The following is a 26,309-nucleotide window of genomic DNA, read 5'->3' on the forward strand; positions in this document are numbered from 1 at the left end:
TATGAAGAAGAATGCAGCATCAGGATCGGAGAAAAACTCATTAACAACCTGTGATATGCAGATGACACAATCTTGCTTACTGAAAGTGAAGAGGACTCGAAGCACTTACTGATGAAGATCAAAGACCACAGCCTTCAGTATGGATTACACCTCAACATAAAGAAAACAAAAATCCTCACAACTGGACCAATAAGCATCATTGTGATAAACAAAGAAAAGATTGCAGTTGTCAAGGATTTCATTTTACTTGGATCCACAATCAACACCCATGGAAGCAGCAGTTAAGAAACCAAATGACGTATTGCATTGGGCAAATCTGCTGCAAAAGACCTCTTTAAAGTTAAAAGGCAAAGATGTCACTTTGAGGACTAAGGTGCACCTGACACAACACATGGTATTTTCAATCATCTCACACACATGCAAAAGCTGGACAATGAATAAGGAAGCCTGAAGAAGAAGTGACACCTCTGAATTATGGTGTTGGTAAAGAATATTGAATATACGATGGACTGCCAAAAGAACGAACAAATCTGTGAATGCTCCTTAGAAGCGAGGATGGTGAGACTTCGTCTCACATGCTTTGGACATGTTATCAGGGGGGATCAGTCCCTGGAGAAGGACATCATGCTTGGTAAAGTAGAGGGTCAGCAAAAAAAGAGGAAGACACTCAACCAGATGGATTGACACAGTGGCTTCAACAATGGGCTGAAGCATAACAATTGTGAGGATGGCACAGGACTGGGCAGTGTTTCATTCTGTTGCACATAGGGTCGCTATGAGTCAGAACTGACTCGACAGCACCTAACAACAACAACATATGTAGTAACATATTGTTTTTCAGTTCGAAATATTTTAAAAATATCTGTTGTGATTTCTTCATTAACCCCTAAGTTAGTTGGGAGTAAATTGCTTAATTTCCAAAATTTTTGCATTTTCTTGATTTTTTTTGGTTTAATTTGCAGTTCAATACCAATGTGGTCAGAGGACATTTTACAAGTGATTACAATCGTTTGACATTCGGTTACATTTATATCATGGTCCAGTATATGGTCAATTTTCGTATTGTGCACTTGAAAATAATGTACATTCTTAAGCTGTAGAGTTTAATGTTCTAAACATGTCAGTTAGGTCAGATTTATTAATTATATACTTCAAAAATTCTATATTGTTATGGATTTTTTCACTGAATTTTCAATTAGTTGCAGAGAGAGAGTTGTAATAATTTCTGTCATTTATTGCAGACTTGTCTATTTCTCCTTTTAGTTTTGTCAATTTTTGGTTTATATATTTTGAGGCTCTGTCCTCAAAACCCTAGTAGACTGACCATTTTATTATTTTGAAATAATCCTTTTTACCCGTTACTGCTTCTTGCTTTAAAATCTACTGTGTTTGCAGAATTCTAAGGTGTTCCCCAAGATTCCCACCGCCTTATATACATGTACTGTATAATCCCCAGGACTATGAACCTGATAAGATATCACTCCTGTGATAAGGTTAGGTTAAATTTATGTTAAGAAAGGAAGTTCTCCTCACCTAATCACATGAGGTGAAAGATGGAAGAAGTCATAGATTTGATGAATAAAAAATGCTACATGTGCAGTTACTGGCTTGAAAATGGAGGGAGGCCAATGTGGTAAGGAATGCAACCAATCTCTAAGAACTAAGAGTGGATCCCACTGACAACCAGTAGGAAATGGGGAGCTCAGTCTTACAGACACAAAGAATTCTGCCAACAACATGAATGAACTTGAAAGCATATTTTTCCCTCAGAGCTTCGAGATGAGAACCTAGCCTGGACAACACCTTGATTCCAGCCTTGTGATACACCGAGCAGAGATCCCAGTCATGCAGTGCCAAACTTACAGCCTACAATATTGTGATCTAATAAATAGGTGTTGCTTTAAGCTGCTAAATTTGTGGTAATTTGTTATGTAGCAATAGAAAATCAATATATCCACTTAATCTGATATTAGCAGAGCTTTGCCCAATTATTTTATTGTTTATGTAATATATTTTTTTAATCCATTTACTTTTAAATCCACTGTATACTTATATTTAATGTGTCTCTTAGAAGCACCTTAGAGCTGGCTTTTTTTTCCCCCCTCAGACTGACAGTCTTTATTTTATAACTGGAGAATTCAGTCAAATTATATTACATGTAACTGCTGATATATTTAGATTTAAATATACCAATCGCACGGTTGTCTTCTATTTGTCTCATCTAGTCTATATCATTTCCTCTCATTTCTGTCCTTTCAATGATTAATCACATTTAAAAATATTATTCCATTTTATCAGTTTATTGATACTATATTCTTGTGCTACTCTTTTAGCGATTAACACATATATTAGAAAATTGATCCTTAACTTAAAAGTCCAACATAAACTACTACTATTACCTCTTCCCAGACAAAGAATGTTACATATTTTATCTCCATCTTCCTCTCTCCCACCTTTTGTGCTATCATTGTCATGTATTTCAATTCTACTTCACAATATTATTATTAGAAATGATTATTAGACATTTTAACAGTATACACCAAAACTCATATAACTTTTTAAAAAGTCAGTATTTATTTAGATTAATCCCTACGTTTACTTTTTTCCATTATTCTTTTTTTTTCCCAACCATATTTACTAGCTCACATAAATATTTGAAAACAAATCTACCTCACTTCCCTTTCTGTATCCTTGGCACAATTTATTATAGATCTTAAAAATAAACTAGCTACATATCCATTGGGGGAAAATGAATTTTAAAATTTGAAACAGAGATCAATAAATAGCTATTTTTTCTTTAAGTTACTGATTCACAACTTTTATTTATTTTAATTTCATCTATAAAACAAGGTAATTTATAACTTGATCTCGACTCGTTTTTTTTTTTTTACAGTAGTTGAATCTTTACATTAAAAAATTGCAAAATTTCAACTAAAGAACAAATAAAACATTCAGACACAAAGTTACACTTTAAAAAATTTAGCGTCTACACCAATAAATAAAGAATGAGTGCAAACCAATTTATGGAGCCCAGTTGGGCAGTGGTTAAAGCTCTTGGCTGCTAATCGAAAGGTCAGCAATTCGAATCCACCAGCCACTCCACAAGAGAAAGATGTGCCAGTCTGCTTCCTTAAAGATTACAGCCTTGGAAACCCCATGGGGCAGTTCTATTCTGTCCTACAGAGTTGCTATGAGTCGGAATCAGCTCGACAGCAATGGGTTTGATTTGGTTTGGTGGTGCAGAATACATTTTCCATTTGAAATTTTTTTTTTATGAGAACGATTTTTTTTATTGTACTTTAGATGAAGGTTTACAGAACAAATAGCTTCTCATTAAACAGTTGTACACATATTGTTTATCACAATGATTAACAACCCCACAACATGTCAACACTGTTCCTTCTCAACCTTGGGTTTCCTATTACCAGCTTTCCTGTCCCCTTCTGCCTTCTAGCCCTTGTCCCTGGACTGTTGTGCCCAATTAGTCTCATTTTCTTATGGGGCTATCTAATTTTTGGCTGAAGGGTGAACCTCAGGAGTGACTTCATTACTGAGCTAAAAGGGTGTCCGGGGGCCATTTTCTCAGGGTTTCTCCAGTCTCTGTCAGACCAGTGAGTTTGGTCTTTTTTTGTGAGTTAGAATTTTGTTCTACATTTTTCTCCAGCTCTGTCTGGGATCCTCTGTTGTGATTCCTGTCAGAGCAGTCAGTGGTGGTAGCTGGGCACCGTCTAGTTGTACTGGACTCAGTCTGGTGGAGGCCATGGTAGTTGTGGTCCATTAATAAAATGTTTTTAATCACTCTTCTGTACAGCATGGGCAGTTTCTCATGAGAATTGGTATACAGTCTGTCCTTGATAAAGGCAACATTATGCAGATGTTGGAAACCCTGGTGGTGTAGTGGTTAAGAATTCGGCTGCTAACCAAAGGTCTGCAGTTTGAATCCACCAGCCACTCCTTGGAAACCCTATAGGGCAGTTCTACTCTGTCTTACAGGGTTGCTATGAGTTGGAATCGACTTCATGGCAACAGGTTTGTTTTTTTTGGGGGTGGGGAGCAAATGTTGCCTGATGCCTGGATAATGCTGAATATGACAAAACCAGCAAGACAAGTTAAGGTATTTCTCCTTTTCTTGAACTGTCAGGTCAACGTAAGTAGTTTTTCCATTATTCTTAATTCATTTATGAATTTCTCTGATTCTACCTAAGATTGTTATTCTTGTATATGAAGAACTCCCTTTAGTATTTTTTATTAGTGTAGGCCTGCTGGCAAAAAAATTCTCTCAATTTTTATTTGTCTTAAAATATTTTGCTTTAATATTTTAAGAACTGCTTTTTTCTAGAGCGACAGTTTTTTTGAGCACTATAGAGATATTCCATTATCTTCTAGTTTCAGAATTTCTGTTAAAAGTTTAGCTCTCAATCTTATTGTTGCACACCTTTTAAGATAAAGTGTCTTTATGTCTAGCTGTTTTCAAGAATTTTTCTCTTTGCCCTTTGTTTTCATAATTTTTACTATAATCTGTGTAGGTGGTTTTCTTTGTATTTATTCAGATTTTGGTTTATAGCATTTTTAAATTTATGTCTCAGAAAAAAAACTTCACCATTATCATTTTAACAATTTCCTCTGCTTTATTATCTCTCTCCTTTCCATCTGCATTTCCAATTACATATATGTCTAAACTTCTTCAGCATGTGTCATATATCTCTTATGCATTTTTTCTTTTTTTCCTATGCTTAAATCTGGATATTTTTTTACTCATATCTTCCAGTTTACTAGGCTTCTCTTCAGCTATGACTAATATTCTGGTAAACCAATCTATTTAGTTCTTAATTTCAGGTATTATAGCTTTCAATTCTATAATTTTCACTGATCCTCTTGATTCATTTCTATACGTTCTATATTGAAATCTTCCATGTTTCCATCTATTTTCCTGTATACATTAATGTCAGTGTTTAATATCTAGATCATTCATGAATGAATCTGTAGTCCATATTTACACTTGGTTTTAGGTCACATGATCTTGCCTCCTGATGTATTTAGTAAGTTTTCAGTAAACACAGGACATAGCAAAATGAAAACTGAAGAGGTAACTTAAAGATAGGATTGATATTATCTTACTTCAGAGAAAATTTAATTTTGCTTTTGGCAGGCAGTTGAAATAGAGACATATCCCCTTATTCCAGTTTAGGATGTAAGACTTTTTGTAGACTAGTCTATATAGCATCTAGACCTTCAGGCATCCCATGGTCCCTGAACTTCAGTTTTTATATTAGCATCATGAAACTGCTGACAGCTCAACGCAGCTTCCCAGTCTCCCAGTCTCCTAACAACCACTTTCTGCTCAACTTCTCATCCTCTTAAATAACTCAAGGGGAAAAGCTGTGCGAAATGTTCAAGTCACCTTGTTGAATTTTCCTTGTCTCAAGGATCCCTCCAGAACCTTACTGAACTAGCTAGAACTTCCAGAAATATGGTGAATCAGAGTGGTGAGAGTAGACATCCTTGCCTGGCCTGACCTTAGGGGGAAAACATTCAGTCTTTATGTCAGCTGTAGGATTTTTTTTTATAGATACTGTTATCAAATTGAGGAAATTTCTAAGTGCTAATTTTCTGAGAGCTTTTCATTTATTTATTTTATCATGAAAAGGTATTGAATTTTGTCAAATGATTTTTCTACATCAATTGATATGAGCATGATTTTCTTCTTTAGTCTGTTAATATGATTAATTACATAGATTGATTTTCAAATATTTAACCACCTTACATCCCTCAAGTAAACTCCACTTAGTTATGGCACATTTTTCTTTTTATGTATTGCTGAATTTTATTGGCTAATACTTTATTAAGGATTTTTGCAGCTATAGTCATTAGGGTTGCTGGTCTGCAGTTTAATTTTTATTTTTTTGTGTTTTGGCACTTAGTCAGGTTTTGGTATCAAGGTAATACTAGCTCATAAAACCATATGAGAAGTATTCTTTCCTCTTATATTTTCTGGAAAAGATTAGGTAGAATTGGTGTTGTTAATTCTTCTTTAAACATTTGCTAGAATTCTTTAGGGAAACTACCTGAACATAAAGATTTCTCTTTTGGAAGTTTTAAAATTATGAATTACATTTCCTTTATAGTTATAGGGCTATTCAGTGTATCTATATCACTTTGAGTGAGTTGTGGTTGTGTTTTTTGAAGAACTGGTCCATTTTGTCTAAGTTGTCAAATATATGTGCGTAGAGTTGTTTGTTTTATTCATGTGTTGTGTCCTTGATGTCTTCAGGGTTTGTTATGATATTAGGAGTGTGGTGGTTAGTTTCTAAGTGTTTTTGTAGACTTTTCTGTTATGTTTTTGATTTCTAGTTTGATTCCACTGTGGTTGGAGAACACACTGTGTATGATTTGAATTCATTTATAGTTTTTGAGATTTGTTTTATACCCCAGGATACGGTCTATCTTAGTATATATTCTGTGGGCACTTGAAAAGAAATTTTATACTATTATTGTTGAGTGTAATGTTCTATAAATATCAGTTTGATCTTATTGGCTGATGGTGTTGAGTTTTTTACATTGTTGCTGATTTCCTGTTTACTTGTTCTACCAACTGGTGAAGGTGGAGTGTTGAAGATTTCAAAGATAATTGTGAATTTGTCTACTTCTCTTTTCAGTTCTATTAGTTTTATTGCTTTATGTGTTTTGTAGCTCTTTTTTTTTGTGTGTGTGTATGTATACACATTTAGGATTGTTATTTCTTCTTGGTAAGCTGATTCTTTTATCATTATGTAATGTCCTTCTCTGTCTCTGGTCATTTTCTTTGCTCTGAAGTCAACTTTATTTGATATTAATACAGCCATTCCTACTTTCTCTTTATTAATGTTTACATCTTTTTCCATATTTTTACTCCAATCCACCTATATAGTTATATTTAAAGTGGGTTTATTGTAGACAGCATACAGTTGGGTCATGTTTTTTAATCCATTCTGCCAATCAGTGTATTTTAACTGATGTATTTAGGCCATTTACATTTAATGTAATTATTGCTATGTTATGGCTGAAGTCTGCCATTTTATTTTTTCTTTTTCTTTTTTCCTGTTTTTTAACTTTGTTTTCTTTTTTCTGTCTTCCTGTGGATTAGATGAAATTTTTTTTCAGAATTCCATTTTGATGTATAGTTTTTACAGTGGTTACTGTAGGTACATTATATGTACATAACTTATCACAGTACACTGGTGTCGTTTTACCCAATTCAAGTGAAGTATAGAAACTTTACCTTCCTTTACATCTATTTATCCTCTTCTGTTTATTATTGTCTTAAATATTTTCTCTATAAACATTTAGAACAACAGCAGACTATGTTATTATAATCTTTGCTTCAACCATCAAGCATAATTTAGAAAACTCAAGAGAGAAGGAAAGTCTATTGTATTTACTCAGTTTTTTTTTTTTTTTTTTTTTGCTTACTGTCTTCTTTCTTCTTTCCTGATATTCCAAGTTTCCTTCTTTAATCATTTTCTTACTGTTTAGAAAACTTTCTTTAGCCATTCTTTTAGGATAAGTTTTCTGTTGACAAATTCTCTTAGTTTCTTCCATCTGAGAATGTCTTGATTTCCCCTTCATTACTGAAGGATACTTTCACTGGCTATAGGATTCTGGTTTGACAGTTTTTTTCTTCCAGTATTTGAAAAATATTCAGGTTTCCTTCTTGCCTGCAAACCAAAAGGTCGGCAGTTCGAATCCACCAGCTGCTCCTTGGAAACGCTATGGGGCAGTTCCAGTCTGTCCTATAGGGTAGCTTTGAGTTGGAATCAACTCCGCAGCAACCAGTTTGTCTGTTTGTTCTTTTCTGCTTTCCATGGTTTCTGATGAGAAATCTACTGTCGTTCATACTGGTTTTGCCCTAAAGGTAAGATATTGTTTCTCTCTTATTGCTTTCAAGATTTCTTCTTTGTGTTTAGTTTTAGAAGTTTGACAACAATATGTCTCGGTGTGGATTTCCTTGGGTTTATCTTGTCTTGATTTACTCAGCTTCTGGAATATGTAGATTCATGTCTTTTGCCAAATTTGCAAAGTTTTCAGCCATTATTTTCTGAAGTATTTTTCAGTCCTGTCCTCTTTCTCCTCTCCTTCCCCACTTTTGTTGACACTCAAGTGGTGAAGCTTCTCATTACTCCTCACTACTGGAGTGGTGGGGAGTAGGAATTCCAGTTCCCCGCATGGTCTCCACTGACACCACAGGGGAGGGGCTACATTTCTACCCAGTGGAGATGAAAGTCACAGATGCCTACTTAGCCTTCTTTGATATCACCCTGCAGGGAAGTGGGGCACCTCATTACGATCTGAGGAGGGAAAAATGTAGGCTACCCACTCAGCATTTGCTGGCATGGGTGGAGGTGAGGCCACAGTTTCTTTTTTTCTGTGGTGCTTGACTAAACTAGAGTGATTATTGTCTAAAAGTTTCCTATTTTGCTAAACAGTTCAATTCCCTTGGCTGGAGAGAGCTGAATTTTTTTTTTTTTTTTTTTTTTTTGGTCTGTGCCCATGACAGTTCTGTGTTGCTGGCTTCTTCATCTCCAATTCTGAGACATGTAAGGCTAAAAAAAAAAAAAAATCAGGGAACTCACCTCCATGTCATTCCTTGATTTTGATGGTCCTAGTGGACTTCTCTCTACCTTTCAGAGTCATCTTACATGTGTTTTATATATAATATCAAGTGTTTGTAGTTGTACTTAAGAACAGGGAAGGTAAAGAAAAGTCTATCTCCATCTTTCTGGAAGCAGGACTCCTTATCATCTTTTTCATCTCATCTCTACTATAGTTCTCTCTCTATATATATTTCTAATATTAGAACATGAAGTGGTCTGCTAGACAAAGCAGTGACATTTCTGACACTGTAAGTTTTGAAGCATACTTTAAATAACCACCTGTCAGAGATACAGAGCCTTGGTGGCATGATGGTTAAGAGTTTGGCCATTAACCAAAAGGTCAGCAGTTCAAATCCACCAGCTACTCCTTGGAAACCCTGTGGGGTAGTTCTACTCTGTCCTATAGGGTCACTATGAGTCAGAACTGACTTGACGGCAATGGGTTTGGTTTTTTTCTGGTCAGAAATATAGAGCAGTGATTCCTAGATTTGGCGGGAGACAAGAGATGTTGATAAGGGCCTTTCTACAGTTAACAGTCTATGATTTCTACATGAAGTTTTCCCTGACTAATCTCTCATGATTTCCCCTTTTGATTTTCTCCTGCTCTTACAATCTATCCTTAATTATTTTTGTTATAATTCTACATTTCCAGTGCTTCGACTTTATCTTTCATAATATTATAATCTCTTGTTGGAAGCTATGTCTTACATATTTACTTTTTCTTAAACTTTTAGACTGCACAGAACACAATGGGAAAAGTGAAACTCAATAAATGCCTTTTTGTTGATGAATTGATAACCTAATAAATCACATCCCACTTACCCAGTAATAATAATTTCTGGATATGTTTGTGTTCCTAGGTTCCAAGCTCCTCCACTGATTGGCCACTCCTAAAGAGAGTAACCAGGAAGAATATATAAGTTTTGTTTTTTTAACTGAATGACTTAGAAATTTAGAATAAAAATATTTAAAAATAATAATAAAAGGCTACCTTAAAAATAAATATCTATAATATAATCAAAGGCAAGTTGGGACTTTTAATTATTTAATTGAGCAAACACCTCAAAATGCACAATTCCATTCCCTTTACAAATATGGATTTTAATCAATATTACTATTCATATACAAGAATAAAATTTTTTAATTTTACAAATACACTGTTGTTACATGTGCTACATATCTTTATGCTGTCAAACACTGGTGATGTCATTTAACACAGAATATAATGTAAATAGTGCCCCATGGAGTTGTCCATCTCAACAGCCCTGAGCAAAAAAAATAGAATTCATAATAGGTGGTCTGTTATAGTGGCAAGTATTTTAATCTTATAGTTAAATATAACAAAATTAAATTCTAGAATGTTATTTAACAAATAATTTTTGTTAATTATGTCTTGTTAGCCATTGGCTGTTTAATAACTGATTAACTAGAAGGAATTCACTCTTTTGAATTTCTTGCAAAAGAATTAAAATAATCAAAGGTTATATCTTGCATTTCAAATATATGTTTAAGTATATACTTAGTATATAAATTTATATGTATGTATATTTAAAAAAAAAACAAACCCAAACTCATTGCCGTCAAGTCAATTCTGACTCATAGCGACCTTACAGGACAGAGGAGATCTGTCCCATAGGGTTTCCAAGGAGCTGCTGGTGGGTTCGAACTGCTGACCTTTCGGTTAGCAGCCGAGCTCTTAACCACTGCACCACCAGGGCTCCATAGGTATGTATATGTATATGTTAGTATCTAATCATATACTTCCCCAAAATCCCATTGTTGTCGATTCTGACTCACAGTGACCTTATATTACAGAGTAAAACCGCCCCATACAGTTTCCAAGGTCATAAATCTTTACAGAAACAGACTGCCACATCTTTCTCCCTCAGAGCACGGCTGGTGGGTTCAAACTGTCAACTTTTTGGTTAGCAGCCGAGCTCTTTAACCACTGAGCCACCAGGGCTTCATTAATTATATACTTAATGTATAAGGAATTTATATTCTTTTAGGCTTATAGCTATGTAACATTTAGGAAATTTGAATTTCATAAGTTATTTTTTTTTTATAGATGCCAGTTTATGACTTTAAAAGAATTAGTTCAAGTCCTCTTCTATGGAAATTAAGAAAATAAAATAACATGAAAAAGTATGATTATATGATATGAACATAAATACAGGAAAAGTTATTTATAATTGTTACTTTTACCTTATTACTGTACCCTTGTTTTTTATGCTTGACTCCTATAGAATAGAGAACTAGAATCAAATCCGGAGGGCAATCAGCAAAGTATGCAGTACATGTAACTGGTGATTCATGAATGTCCATGGGATACGGATTTTCAAAGATTGGAAAACTAATAGATAAAGACAATGTATTAATATCATAAATATTTTTTATAAAGTAAACCCTAAAAATGTTTTAAACTATTAATTTCACATAATTGTTTTTTTAAGCACCATAAAGCAAGAATTATACAAGCAAGAATGCTCTTTTCATAGTTATCTATAAGATATCATATGAATACTGGTAGAATAATACTTGAATAAATTCATTTTATTCCCCATAATTCCAACATTCCACAGAAACATAGCTTTGTTAATATGATACGATGAATTCTATTAAACTGAAAATAATATATAACAAATTGACTTATCAATTTATTAAACATTATCAACTAGGTACTTTGTGTACAATTTTAGATTTTTATATAATATGCTTACAAATAAAGTATTTTAGTAAATTTTGGTATAGTTTTTTTTTGTTTGTGTTTTGCAGGAATAACTGAAAGACTGTGTGTGTGTGACTGTGTACGTTTTAAAGATCATCTGCTATATAAACTAGAGAACATTTGGAATGCAGATTTATGGATGCAATAAATTACATATCCTCAAATCTACTACTATTTTAAAAAAGGACATCAGTACAAATTAAGAATTCCAGTAGCCACAATATAGAGCACTTTTTATGTACCAGGCATTGTTCTTAGCTTTTTTAGTGCATTACTACATTTAACCTTCAAATAAAGCCTTCCAAAAATCTTTAGTTTGACCTCCAGAAGCTCACATTACAGATTAATTTATCTCTAGATATGAACTTCCATTGTTTCCACTGGTTCCTTCCTCTTTCACCCTCTAAGACTCCCACACTTGGTTGGAAGTATTCTCTCTCTCTTTCTCAAACTTTCCTTTCTTTATCCGTCCATTTCTTCCTTTACTCACATTTAGACTAACATTCTATCCTGAATGACTCTCTAATAAAGTCTATGAATAAGAATTCCATTGTAACCACTAATATGCATGTAAAAGTCCTACCATTTATGTAGGCAATAACCTTTATTTTCCCCTACCAACATATTAAAATACACTTTAGTACTAATACAACATGTTGTACTGACATGATGGATTTTTATTAAGAATAATATATTAAACTAAAATATAGTTATAACAAAACATAAATATATACATATACAACAAAATTTATGCACTACAGAACTTGTCTCTGTTTATCCCAGAATTCTCACTTTCCATATCACAATACACTCATAAAACATTTCCCAAAGAATATGTTTATACTTATAAATACAATTATATCATAAACATTATCAAGTTTCTCTTCCATTTAATGTTATTTTAACACAATATAACTATTTTTATGTTCTAAAAGTACATAAAATTGGGATTCTATTTATATTACTCTTTCTCATGTCTGATTACTGTAGTTATTCAGTCTATAGTATATATTGATTTTATTCAGTTTGAACTGTTGCAACATTATCTAACAAAGTAACTTTAAGTTGTTAATTGAATAAAATAGTCCCATATATTCTCAGCAGGTTTTATTTTTATTTCTTTGAAACATATATACTATATATATTTATGCCATATTCTTTGCCATTATGAACATTAGATTTTCAAAATACAGATTTCCTATTTCTGTATTTTCAAAGTAACTAAGATAGCCCCTGTATATTTGAAAAAAGTTTCTAGAAGCCACAATTGCTTTCTTAAAAAGTTGGCAGCCTAAGTAATATCTCCATAGACAATGTTATCTTGCTACTAGGAATATTTAGTATAAACAACAGAAGATTTGTGAGATGGGGGTTGGAGATGAACACTGTTGTCAAAATTTGAAAGAGTGCAATGAGAAAAACATACTGTTGTGGCACTCAAGAACAGAAAACAAACCTAGCTTTGAAAGTCACAAGAAAGAAGACAGGGTTAACCTGGAAAAGTTTCACAGAAAAGTTAAATTTTAAGCAGGGTTTTGAATTAGAACAAGGAAATAAAATGGAAATAATAGAAGTAAGAGTAAGAGGATTGGGAAAATGAGATTTCCATGTTACTTACAAGGAAATGGCAGGAACACTTCTTAGAATTCTGGGTATTGATTGAATTTTACCCTCTCCTCACCCCTAAATCCTGCCCCAGATTAAGTTTGGCTCTAGAACCAGAAGGTCTCTGAATATTTGTAAATATTCCCTATTAATTAACACTGAGTGTTAACTCTGGGCAAGACATTGTTTTAAGCTCCTCACATATACTAACTCATTTAATCTTCACATAACCGTCTGAAGGAGGTACACATTAATATGTCCATTTTATAGATAGTTAACTTAAGCATTTAGAAAAGTTAGGTAACTTGACCAGTAAGTAACTGAGCTGGGATTGAAAACAGGTGTCTGACTTTAGAGCCCAAACTTTTACATTACATTATACTGCATACATTATAAAAGTCCTGTCTGAATGGTAACAGTAGACTAGAGTGCCAAAGAAGTTTGTTGTGGCAAGAAACTACTATCTCAGAACTAGAACAGACCTAACTACCATTAACAGCCACCTTCCTTGGACTGGAAGGAAGTCAGTATCATTCTATGATGCATCTGTTCCTACTCTATAAGATCACCTTGCTTCCGATATAATTTTTGGGGGGGCTAATAAAACTAATCTCCCTAAATTACTAGAAACTTCATTAGGAACTTAATTCAATTTCCAGAGCATATGGTGTGTGTATGTGTGTATGTGTGTGTATGTGTGTGCGTGTGTGTGTGTGCATGTAGGGGTTTCTTCCTACCAATCTGAAATGCTGCAGATGGTATTAAAGATAATAATAACAGTATATTCAAAGACATGTGGAAAGAAGCTGTTTGCATTTACCAAATGGCAAGCAGATTAAACCAGATGGATTCATAGATTCCCTGTTTCACAGTAGAAATTATTAACATTCCTGAGACAGAAGAGTTAAAAGTGAAATAAATAGATCACCTTAAAGACAAGATCTACAATTTGGGATTTCATAAATGCAAGAGGTAACAATGATAGGCTCCTGACATGGTGAACAATATCTTTAATACGTTTGTGGAAAATTATTCTAGTTTATTGACAAAGAGCCGGGAAAAAGATGTTACAGGGGGAAAAATAAAATTTTGCTATAGGAATTCAGAAGTAAAAGTGTAAACTGGTTGCTGTAGATATGGAAATGAAAATATGAATCCAAGAATCCAAGAAATGGGAAATTTATCTGTCCTAATGCTTTCCTTCATGTAGAAGATCAAAGGAAAAAAAAGAAAGAAATTGAGCAGGACTCCAAATCTGCAACATGTATAATATTAAATTTGGCTGAAACGAGACTATTTGGAGGGAAAAAGAATATATTCAGTACTGAATGTGTTAAATTTCACGTAATAGACAATGAAATGGGAATGTCATGTAGATTTGGAAACATGGCACAGAAGAAAGTGAAATGTTAGATAAAGAGTTGCAAACAAAATGTCAATTCACATACTTATATAGGGTAATAAAACCTAAGTATAAACGTATACTGCATAAAGTGAGTATAAAAATTAAAGTCTAGTGGGCCTTGGAGGATGTTAGATAATAAGATAAGGCATGAAGAACTAACAAATAAGACAAAGAACAGTTGAGTACCGGTGAGACCAGAAAAATACATTTGAATGAAACCAATATTAGAAATTCTTAAAGAAAGAGGTATAACATCTAATATGTAAACAAAAATTAATCAAGTTTAATTTTGATAAAAGTAGTTAGGCAGAATTCACAATTATGATAATCTTATGGCCCAAATCCTACAGACCCTTCAAAATACTGAAATATTCTGTGTTTCAAATTAGCAGCAGTATATCAACAGCAAACTGCCAGAAATTCAAGCCAGATTCAGAGGAGGACGCAGAACCAGGGATATCATAGCTGAAGTCAGATGGATCCTGGCTGAAAGCAGAGAATACCGGAAAGATGTTTACTTGTGTTTTATTGACTATGCAAAGGCATTCGATGGTGTGGATCATAATAACAAATTATGGATAACGTTGCTAAGAATGGGAATTCCAGAACACTTAATTGTGCTCATGAGGAACTTGTACACAGATCAAGTGGCAGTTGTTGGAACAGAACAAGGGGGTACTGTGTGGTTTAAAGTCAGGAAAGGTGCGCATCAGGGTTGTATCCTTTCATCATACCTATTCAATCTGTACGCTGAGCAAATAATCCAAGAAGCTGGACTATACAAAGAAGAATGGGGCATCAGGATTGGAGGAAGACTCATTTATAACAACCTCTGATATGCAGATGATACAACCTTGCTTGCTGAAAGTGAAGAGGATTTGAAGCATTTACTGATGAAGATCAAAGACCATAGCCTTTAGTATGGATTAAATCTCAACATAAAGAAAACAAAAATTCTCTCAACTGGACCAATAAGCAACATCATGACAAATGGAGAAAATATTGAAGTTGTCAAGGATTTCATTTTACTTGGATCCACAATCAACATCCATGGAAGTAGCAGTCAAGAAATCAAACAATGCATTGCATTGGGCAAATCTGCTGCAGAAGATCTCTTTGAAGTGTTAAAAAGCAAAGATGTCACCTTGAAGACTAAGATGCACCTGCCCCAAGCCATGGTGTTTTCAATCGCCTCATATGCATGCAAAAGCTGGATAATGAACAAGGAAGACCAAAGAAGAACTGACACCTTTGAATTGTGGTGTTGGCGAAGAATATTGAATATACCATGAACTGTCAAAAGAACGAACAAATCTGTCTTGGAAGAAGTACAGCAAGAATGCTCTTTAGAAGCAAGGATGGTGAGACTATGTCTCACATAATTTGGACATGTTATCAGACGGGATCAGTCCCTGGAGAAGGACATCATGCTTGGTTAAGTAGAGGGTCAGTGGAAAAGAGGAAGACCCTCAATGAGATGGATTGACACAGTGGCTATAACAATGGGCTGAAGCATAACAATGATTGTGAGCATGGCACAGGACTGGGCAGCATTTAGTTCTGTTGTACATAGGGTCACTATGAGTTGGAACTGACTCGGTGGTACTTGTCTTAGTTATCTAGGGCTGCTATAACAGAAATACCACAAGCAGATGGCCTTAACAAAGAGAAATTTATTCTCTCACAGTTTAGGAGGCTAGAAGTCCGAATGCAGGGTGCCAGCTCCAGAGGAAGCCTTTCTCTCTCTGTTGGCTCTGGAGGAAGGTCCTTGTCATCAATCTTCCCCTTGTCTAGGAGTTTTCAGCCCAGGGATCTCAGGTCCAAAGGACATGTGCTCCTGGCTCTTCTTTCTTGGTGGTAATGAGGTTCCCCTGTCTCCCTGCTCACTTCTCTTTCTTATACCTCTTAAGAGATTGACTTAAAACACAACCTAATCTTGTGGACTGAGTCCTGCCTCGTTAACATAACTGCCTTTAACAACACCTAACAGCAACAAAAACAACACGGCCCAAATCCTACACCTCCTTCAAAATTCTGAAATAGTTTATATTTCAAATTAGCATAAAGAAGAATCTTGGCTCTTACCTTTACAAATTAGATGGGAAGTAAAATTCAGACTGTATTTCATTAGACAAAAACTTGTTGAGAACCTACTCTGTTTAGAGACACAGCCCCTCCTTCATGGGGCCTATAATCTAGTATGGAGAGAATCTTTAAACAACACATGCAAAACTGCATCAGTGTCAAAAGTTATGAAGGAGGGGAATGTAGGGCCTATGAGAGGCAATAATAGATACCAAACCTGTTGCCGTCGGGTTGATTCTGACTCATAGTGACCCTTTACAACGAAGTAAAACTGTCCCATAGAGTTTCTAAGGTAAATCCTTATGGGAACAGACTGCCACATCTTTCTCCCTCAATAATAGCATATCTGACCAAATCATATAGTAATGAAAGTTTTTGTTAAGAGGAAGTGATAACTGAGTTGAGATTCTGACAGACAAAATATTAAAATAAGGAGAAAAAAGAAGATAAGGTTATTCCATGTAAAGGAGAGAGAAAGGATGAGAGAAAATCAGTTTTGTGCCAATCATCAATGTGTAGTAGGAAGACAGTGTCTGTCCATCATTTTCAAACCTACTTAACTGTCAATGTAAAGGAGTGAAGAGGACCCCTGTAACAGCAGTACTTTTTATTTGAATTGCCACAATATAGTGGAAAGAAAAAGAAGTAAAGGATGGTCCCCATCTTCTCTGCCCCCAAGATCCTGCTCTTCTGTAGTGTCTGTAGTTGTAGTCCAACAGTACTTCTATCACGTGTAATTTTCCTTAGTCAGTAAACTAGCAGATGGCCAGATATTACATTGTACAATTTCTGTAACAATGGTTTTTGCTTAAGGAAACAGCAGAAATGCGATCCATTTTATGTGTCCTGAGTCTTCAAATGCTTGTCTCAAAACATTAGGGGTTACCTTCATACTCTCAGTTTTCTCAGTGCTGCCCAAATTATGCTGGTTTAGTTTTAATTATCGAACCAAATTACATTTCTGTAATTTCAGCAAAACAATATTCACATAAAGAATCTTAACCATCTAAAGAATACTAATGCCAGTTATATAAAATGTCTTCCTGTATTTTAATTGTAATTAATAGAGTTTAAAAATAGTTAACATTAATCTGTATATGGATAACTTACTTGCTTTGTGTCAGATCAACTACAATGAGATCTTTCTCCAGAAGTACTACGACAGCATAAGGTTCTTGAAATTCTAAAAAATAAAGAAGAAAAACTGAATATTTTTCATACTATATATTTTATAAAACCACAAAATTACAGTTCCTTTATCTCCTGATCAAATATTATTTCCTTCCTTCCTTCTTTCTTTCTATATGTATCAGGCACTATTTTAACAACAAAGAAGATAGAGGAGAATAAGACTGACAAGGTCTTTCTACTGATGGAGTTAACATTCTAGGGATTTATACCACCCATGAACAACTGAACAAACAAGATCAATTCAGAAAGTAATATGAGCTATGAAAAAAATGAAAAGGGTAATTACTGGTATAGGGAATGACTTGCTGTTGCGGAGGTGCTAATTTAATTAGAGTAGGCAGGAAGTCATGGCTTTCATCTATGATAAAGGACAATAAGTGAAAGCCACAGGGGAACAGTTTTTCTCAATTTAAGGAAAAAGTATTTACAAGAACATTTTATATACATTATATTTAATTATCAGTGGCTAGAGCAGGTATTACTATTTTCCCATTTTACAGAGAAAATTGAGGCCCAATGAGTTTAGAGATTGATACAAGGTTACACCGCTAGTAAAAGATAGAGGTGAAACTTTAATCTAGGTCATCTGCTTCTAAATTCCTTCTTGTTTTCAGTATACCAGGAGTCTCTACTGGCTAGTTTTGAGAGATATAATATGTAATCATAAGCTCAAATATCACTTGGCAGGAATTTTGATTAGAAGATTTAAGTCTTGGATGTGAAACTGGTATAGATGACTGTCACGGTCCTTCCAGTCTTGAGTGGCTATAGAGTCTATGCATGTTTTATGAGTCACATGAGTATAAAAGAAAAAAGTAAAGAAAACTGAGAAAGTGTATGCACTTGTTTGGGTGCATATCTACGTGACAGTATGCAGTCTACATACTGTTTGCTATTATTCTCAAACTGAGGATTCCCCCTTCTCCCTTACGTAGTAGAGCTGTTTTAAGTTTCTCAACATTGTTTCAATATTTCCGGGTTTTGTTTGGTTTGTTTTTCAGTTTAGAGAACAGTAGGGTTCCATATTACTAGTTATTGCCTCTTTGTCTTTTCTCCTCCTTAAGAAAATCACTGGTTGGGAAACCATTGCTAAGAAAATAAAATAACTGAAGAGGCGGGGCCAAGATGGTGGAATAGTCAGAAGCTTCTGGTGGTCCCGCTTACAACAAAGACTCGAAAAACAAGTGGATCGATTATATATGACAATCTAGGAGGCCTGAACACCAAAGGCAAAGTTGAGGAATGGGACTGAGTGGCAAGGTGAAGGAGAGATAGTACAGAAGCAGCAAGGAGTTGCCAGACTTGACTTGTAGGAGCCCGCACCCTGCAGCTGGATCAGCTGGAATGCGTGGTGAGGTGGGCAGTGGTGTTCAGGAAACGTTTTCCACTTCGGGAGAGACCCAGCAGCAGAGACTCTGCTAAGGCCTCCAGAGCCAGTAAAAAGCAGTGCTCAATCGGAAAAAGGTAAGTAATTGCATTTAACATACCCCGCAGATCAAAAAACACCCGGTTTGGGAAGAACCTCTCTCCCATTTACCTGCTCCCTCCCCGCTATGCACTGGGTCCCAGGGCTGGCTTCAGCCATTGCCGCTTCCCCTGGGCTGGAAGTAGGGCCCCTCATGTCCCCTGAGCCATTCCCCCAGCCTTGGAGAGGGAACAAACTGACAGACAGGAAAAATTAATCTGCCAGCTCCTCTAAGCCAGGAGCTCAGGGCAGGCACAGCCTCTTTGTCTAGGCACAGGTATAAGGGGTCCATGGACTCTGAATGCCTTTCACCACTACGTAGTTCTGTGCAGGCTCATTTCAACAGCATAGGCCCCATTTACCACAGTACAAAAGGGTATGCACCTGAAGCCTAACTTCACTGCATCAGCTATATGGTGGAGTGGCAGGTTCATGACATTTGACACAACACTGCCCATTAAGCAGGGTCCTCACCTATCAACATCAGGGGCCTGAGGACTGGTGGCTCCACCCACACCACCTAGCCACCCATGACAGGGGTCCAAGAATAAGTGATGACTTCCAGTCATTACAGCCAACAGCACTGGGTGCCCATAGTCTGGCTGCAAACCCCACCCACCTATGCACTCTAAGCAACAGGGACATGCTTTCTCCCAGACACGCAAGGGCAGCCATCAGTCCCCTGCCTTGCTCAGTGCATGACCCCCTAATGCAGCCAGGTACCGGTGCCTACTCTAATCACCCATGCCCATCTAGGACTGTAGGTGAGAGCCTGCACCACACACTTGGTGATCAACTATCTGGACACCTGAGCTGAATCCATACAAGAAAAGTAAACGGACTCCTGGGGTCACACACCTAGTAACCAATCTAACCACCTGCTGACAGGATGTTAGAGCTTCAAAGGTGCCAATAATCAAACTAGCTCATATAAGTAGCCTATTTGGGCATATCAAAAGAAAACAAAACAAGAAGCTAGGACACAGTAAGAAAACATAAAATAAATAAATGTAATAACTTATTTATGGCTCGGAGACAACAGTCAATATCAAATCACATAGAGGCAGACCATGATGGCATCACCAAGCTCCCAAAACAAAGAATCAAGAAATCTTCCAGAGGAAGAGAACTTCTTAGAATTACTGGAGGTAGAATGCAAAAGATTAACATACAGAACTCTTCAAGAAATCAGGAAGGTGATCATCAAAATACAGAACAAGCCAATGAACACACAGGCAAAGCAATAGAGGAACTTAAGAAGATTAGAAAAGAGCACAATGACAAATTTAACAGGCTGCAAGACTCCATAGAAAGAGAGCAAACAGAAATCCAGAAGATTAACAATAAAATTTCAGAATTAGACAACTCAGTAGAAAGTCATAGGAGCAGAATTGAGGCAATGGAAGTCAGAATTAGCGACATTGAAGATAAAACACTTGACCCCAACTTATGTGAGGAAAAATCAGACTGAGGAATTTAAAAAATGAAGTAATTCTAAGAATTATGTGGGACTCTATCAAGAGGAATAACTTACAAGTGATTGAAGTACCAGAACAGGGGGGATAACAGAAAATACAGACAGCATCGTTGAAGATTTGTTGACAGAAAACTTCCCTGATATCGTGAAAGATTAGAAGATATCTATCCAAGATGCTCATCAAACCCCACACAAGGTAGATCCCAAAAGAAAGTCACCAAGACATAATATAATTAAACTTGCCAGAACCAAAGATAAAGAGGGAATTTTAAGAGCAGCTAGGGATAAACAAAAAGTCATCTACAAAACAGAGTCACTAAGACTAAGCTCAGACTACTCAGCAGAAACCATGCAGGCAAGAAGGCAATCGGATGACATATACAAAGCCTTGAAGGGAAAAAATTGCCAGCCAAGAATTATATATCCAGCAAAACTGTCTCTCAAATATGATGGTGAAATTATAGCATTTCCAGATAAGCAGAAGTTTAGGGAATTTGCAAAAAACAGATCAAAATTACAAGAAACACTAAAGGGAGTCCTCTAGTTAGATAATCAATAACATCAGATAACAACCCAAGACTAGAACACAGGACAGAGCAACCAGATATCAACCCATATAGAGAAGCCACAAAAATAAATCAAAGCTAAAATGCTTAAAGTAGGGAAACAGAGGTGTCAATATGTAAAAGACAACAACATTAAAACAAAAAAGAGGGGCTAAAAAAAGTAGTCATAGATCTTTCAGATGGACAGGAAGTCAAGGCGATATAAAGAAATAAAAGATTGGTTTAAACTTAGAAAAATAGGAGTAAATATTATGGTAACTACAAAGGAAACCAACATTCTTACACATCAAAAAAATAAATAAAAATAAAGACTCAGCAAATACAAAATCAACAACAATGAAAAAGATGAAAAGAAAATACATAAAGAAAAACAACTCATCACAGACAATTAAGTGGAACAAAGAAACTGTCAACAATACACAAAAAAAGACATCAAAATGACCACTAAATGCATACCTATCAATAGTTACACTGAATGTAAATGGACTAAATGTACCAATAAAGAGACAGAGAGTGGCAGAATGGATTAAAAAACACGATCCGTCTATATACTGCCTACAGGAGACACACCTTAGACTTAAAGACACAAACTAAAATTCAAAGGATGGGAAAAAATATATCAAGCAAACAACAATCAAAAAAGAGCACGGGTGGCAATATTAATCTCAGACAAAATAGACTTTAAAGTAAAATCCACCACAAAGGATAAGGAAGGACACTATATAATGATTAAAGGGTCAATACACCAGGAGACATAACTGTAATAAATATTTACGCACCCAATGACAGGGCTCCAAAATACATAAAAGAAACTCTAACAGCATTGAGAAGAGAGATAGACAGCTCCACAATAATACTAGGGGACTTCAACACACCACTTTTGGTGAAGGACGGAACATCCAGAAAGGAGTTCAATAAAGATACTGAAGATGTAAAAGCCTAATCAACTAACTTGATCTCATAGACATATACAGAACAGTCCACCCAACAGCAGCCAAGTATACTTTCTTTTCCAATGCACATGGAACATTCTCTAGAACAGACCACATATTAGGCCATAAAATAAGCCTCAACAGAATCCAAAGCATCTAAACATTACAAAGCATCTTTTCTGACCATAAAGCCATAAAAGTGGAAATCAATAACAGAAAAAGCAAGGGGAAAAAATCAAACACATGGAAACTGAATAACACTTTACTCAAAAACTACTGGGTTACAGAAGAAATTAAGGATGGTGTCACAGATTGAGTTGTGTCCCCCAAAAATATCTGTCAGCTTGGCTGCGTCAAGATTCCCAGTGTTGTATGATTGTGTAATCTGACGTGATTTCCTTATGTGTTGTAAACTCTATCATTATGATGAGATTATATGTGATCTCCTTATGTGTTATAAATTCTGTCACTGTGATTTGGTTATACTGATGAGGTTGAAAAGATTACATAGTGTCTTAATGTAATCTCTTTTGAGATATAAAAGAGAGAAGCGAGCAGAGACACATGGGAACATCATACCACCAAGAAAGCAGTGCCGGGAGCAGAGCGCATCCTTTGGACCTAAGGTTCCTGTGCTGAGATGTTCCCAGACCAAGGAAAGACTGATGACAAGGACCTTCCTCCAGAGCCAACAGAGAGAGAGAGAGAGGCTTTTCCTGGAGCTGATGCCCTGAATTTGGACTTGCAGCCTACTGGACTGTCAGAAAATGAACTTCTCTTTGTTAAATCCATCCACTTGTGATATTTCTGTTGGAGAAGCACTGGATGACTAAGACAGATGGTATAAAGAAATTCACAAAATCAAATGAGAATGAAAACATATCCTACCAGAACCTTTGGGACACAGCAAAAGCAGTGCTCAGAGGTCAGTTTACAGCAATAAATGCACACATCCACAAAGAAGAAAGGGCCAAAATCAAAACATTAACTCTAAAACTTGAACAAACAGAAAGAGAGCAGCAAAAGAAGCCCTTGACCACCAGAAGAAAGCAAATAAAAATTAGAGCAGAATTAAATGAAATAGAAAATAGAAAAACAATTGGAAGAGTTAACAAGTCCAAAAGCTGGTTCTTTGAAAATATCAACAAAATCGATAAACCATTGGCCAAACTGACAAAGGAAAACAGGAGAGGAAGCAAATAACCTGAATAAGAAACGAGATGGGCGATATCACAACAGACCCAACTAAAATTAAAAGAATCATAACAGAATACTATGAAAAATTGTACTCTAACAAATTTGAAAACCTAGAGTAAGTGGACAAATTCTAGAAACATACTACCTACCTAAACTAACACAAACAGAGGTAGAAAAACTAAATAAACCTATAACAAAAGAAGAGATTGAAAAGGTAATTAAAAAACTCCCAACAGCAAAAGCCCTGTCCCTCTCGGTTTCACAGGAGAATTCTAACAATCTTTCAGAGAAGAGTTAACACCACTACTACCAAAGGTATTTCAGAGCATAGAAAAAGATGGAAGAGTCCCAAACTCATTCTATGAAGCCAGCATAACCCTGATACCAAAACCAGGTAAAGACACCACAAAAAAAGAAAATTACACACCAGTTCCCCTCATGAACATTGACACAAAAATCCTCAACAAAATTCTAGCCAATAGAAATCAACAACATATCAAAAAAATAATTTACCATGACCAAGTGGGATTCATACCAGGTATGCAGGGATGGTTCAACATTAGAAAAATAATCAATGTAATCCATCACATAAATAAAAGACGAGAACCACATGATTTTATTGATTGGTGCAAAAAAGGCATTTGACAAAGTCCAACACCCATTCATGATAAAAACTCTCAGTAAAAGAGGAATAGAAGGGAAATTCCTCAACATAATAAAGGGCATTTATACAAAGTCAACAGCCAACATCATCCTAAATGGAGAGAGTCTGAAAGCATTCCCCCTGAGAACGGGAACCAGACAAGGATGCCCTTTATCACCACTCCTATTCAACATTGTGCTGGAGGTCCTAGCCAGAGCAATTAGGCTAGAAAAAGAAATAACGGGCATCCATATTGGTAATGCAGAAGTCAAAGTATCTCTATCTGCAGATGATATGATCTTATACACAGAAAACCCCAAAGAATCCACAAGAAAACTACTGGATTAATAGAAGATTTCAGCAAAGTAGCAGGATACAATATAAACATAAAAAAATCAGTTGGATTCCTTTACACCAACAAAGAGAACTTCCAAAAGGAAATCACCAAACCCATACCATTTACAATAGCCCCCAAGAAAATAAACAACTAATAAATAAATCTAATCAGAGATGTAAAAGATATATACAATGAAAACTATAAGATACTACTGCATGAAACCAAAAGAGACCTACATAAGTGGAAGAACATACCTTGCTCATGGATAGGAAGACTCAACATTGTGAAAATGTCTCTTCTACCCAAAGCAATCTACAGATACAATGCAATCCCAATCCGAATTCCAACAGCATTTTTTAATGAGATGGAGAAACAAATCACCAACTTCATATGAAAGAGAAGAGGCCCCAGATAAGTAAAGCATTACTGAAGAAGAAGAACCAAGTGGGAGGCCTCACACTACCTGATTTTAGAATCTATTATACTGCCACGGTAGTCAAAACAGTCTGGTACTGGTCCAACAACAGATACATAGACCAATGGAACAGAATTGAGAATCCAGATGTAAATTCATCCACCTATGAGCAGCTGATATTTGACAAAGCCCCAAAGTCTGTTAATTGGGGAAAAGACAGTCTCTTTAACAAGTGGTGTGGGCATAACCAGATATCCATCTGCAAAAAAATGTAACAAGACCCATACCTCATACCATGCACAAAAACTAACTCAAAATGAATCAAAGACCTAAATATAAAATTGAAAACAATAAAGATCATGGAAGAAAAAACAAGGACAATGCTAGGATCCCTAACACACGGCATAAACAGAATATAAAACATTACTAGCAATACACAAATACCCGAAGAGAAACTAGATAACTGGGAGCTCCTAAAAATCAAACACTTGTGTTCATCAAAAGACTTCACCAGAAGACTAAAAAGACAACCTACAGAATGGGAAAAAATTTTTGGCTGTGACAAATCCAGTCAGCATCTAATCTCTGAAATCTACAAGATACTGCAAAACCTCAACAACAAAAAGACAAATAACTCAATTAAAAAAATGAGCAAAGGATATGAACAGGCTTTTCACCAAAGACATTCGGGTGGCTACCAGACAGACTAAACGCTCATGATCATTAGCCATTAGAGAAATGCAAATCAAAACTACAATGAGATACCATCTCACCCCAACAAAACTAGCGTTAACCCAAAAAACACAAAATAATAAATGTTGCAGAGGTTGTGGAAAGACTGCAACACTTATACACTGCTGGTGGGAATGTAAAATGGTACAATCACTTTGGAAATTGATTTGGCGCTTCCTTAAAAAGCTAGAAATAAAAGTACCATAAGATCTAGCAATCCCACTTCTTGGAATATATCTTAGAGAAATAAGAGCCATGACAGGAATAGATATATGCATACCCATGTTCATTGCAGCACTGTCCACAGTAGTAAAAAGATGGAAACAACCTAGGTGCCCAACAGACAAATGGATGAACAAATTATGGTACATTCACACAATGGAATACTATGCAATGATAAAGAACAACGAAGAATCTGTGAAACACCTCATAACATGTATGAATCTGGAAGGCATTATGCTGAGTGAAATCAGTCAGTCAGGAAAGGACAAATATTGTATGAGACCACTATTATAAGAACTCAAGAAATGGTTTAAACACAGAAAAAAAAATTCTTTAATGGTTACGAGGGTGAGGACGGAGGAAGAGAGGTATTCACTAACTAGACAGTAGATAAGAATTATCTTAGGTGAAGGGAAGCACAACACACTAAAGGGGAAGTCAGCACAACTGGACTAAACCAAAAGCTAAGTAGTTTCCTGAATACAACCAAACACTTCAAGGGACAGAGTAGCAGGGGCAGGGTCTGGGGGCAGGGGACATTTAGGCCAATTGGCATAACAAAGTTTATTAAGAAAATGTTCTGCATCCCACTTTGGTGGGTGGCGTCTGGGGTCTTAAAAGCTAGTGAGCAGCCATCGAAGAGAAATCAATTGGTCTCAACCCACCTGGAGCAAAGGAG

The 26,309-nt window shown here is 35.8% G+C and overlaps 1 protein-coding gene across 2 annotated transcripts in view; it reads right to left on the reverse strand.

The window, feature by feature from the left end:
- STXBP5L (syntaxin binding protein 5L) overlaps nt 1–26,309 on the reverse strand; it is a 399,309-nt gene that overhangs the window by 197,248 nt on the left and 175,752 nt on the right. For both annotated transcript variants that reach the window (XM_004373644.3, XM_004373645.2), the window contains exons 11-13: nt 17,564–17,636; nt 10,836–10,983; nt 9,453–9,520 (exon numbers count right to left, since the gene is read on the reverse strand). In XM_004373644.3, the coding sequence (XP_004373701.1) occupies nt 9,453–9,520; nt 10,836–10,983; nt 17,564–17,636 (289 nt within the window). The remainder of the gene's footprint in view (nt 1–9,452; nt 9,521–10,835; nt 10,984–17,563; nt 17,637–26,309) is intronic.

Source organism: Trichechus manatus, unplaced genomic scaffold (assembly GCF_000243295.1).
Source record: "Trichechus manatus latirostris isolate Lorelei unplaced genomic scaffold, TriManLat1.0 scaffold00026, whole genome shotgun sequence".
NCBI lineage: Eukaryota > Metazoa > Chordata > Mammalia > Sirenia > Trichechidae > Trichechus > Trichechus manatus.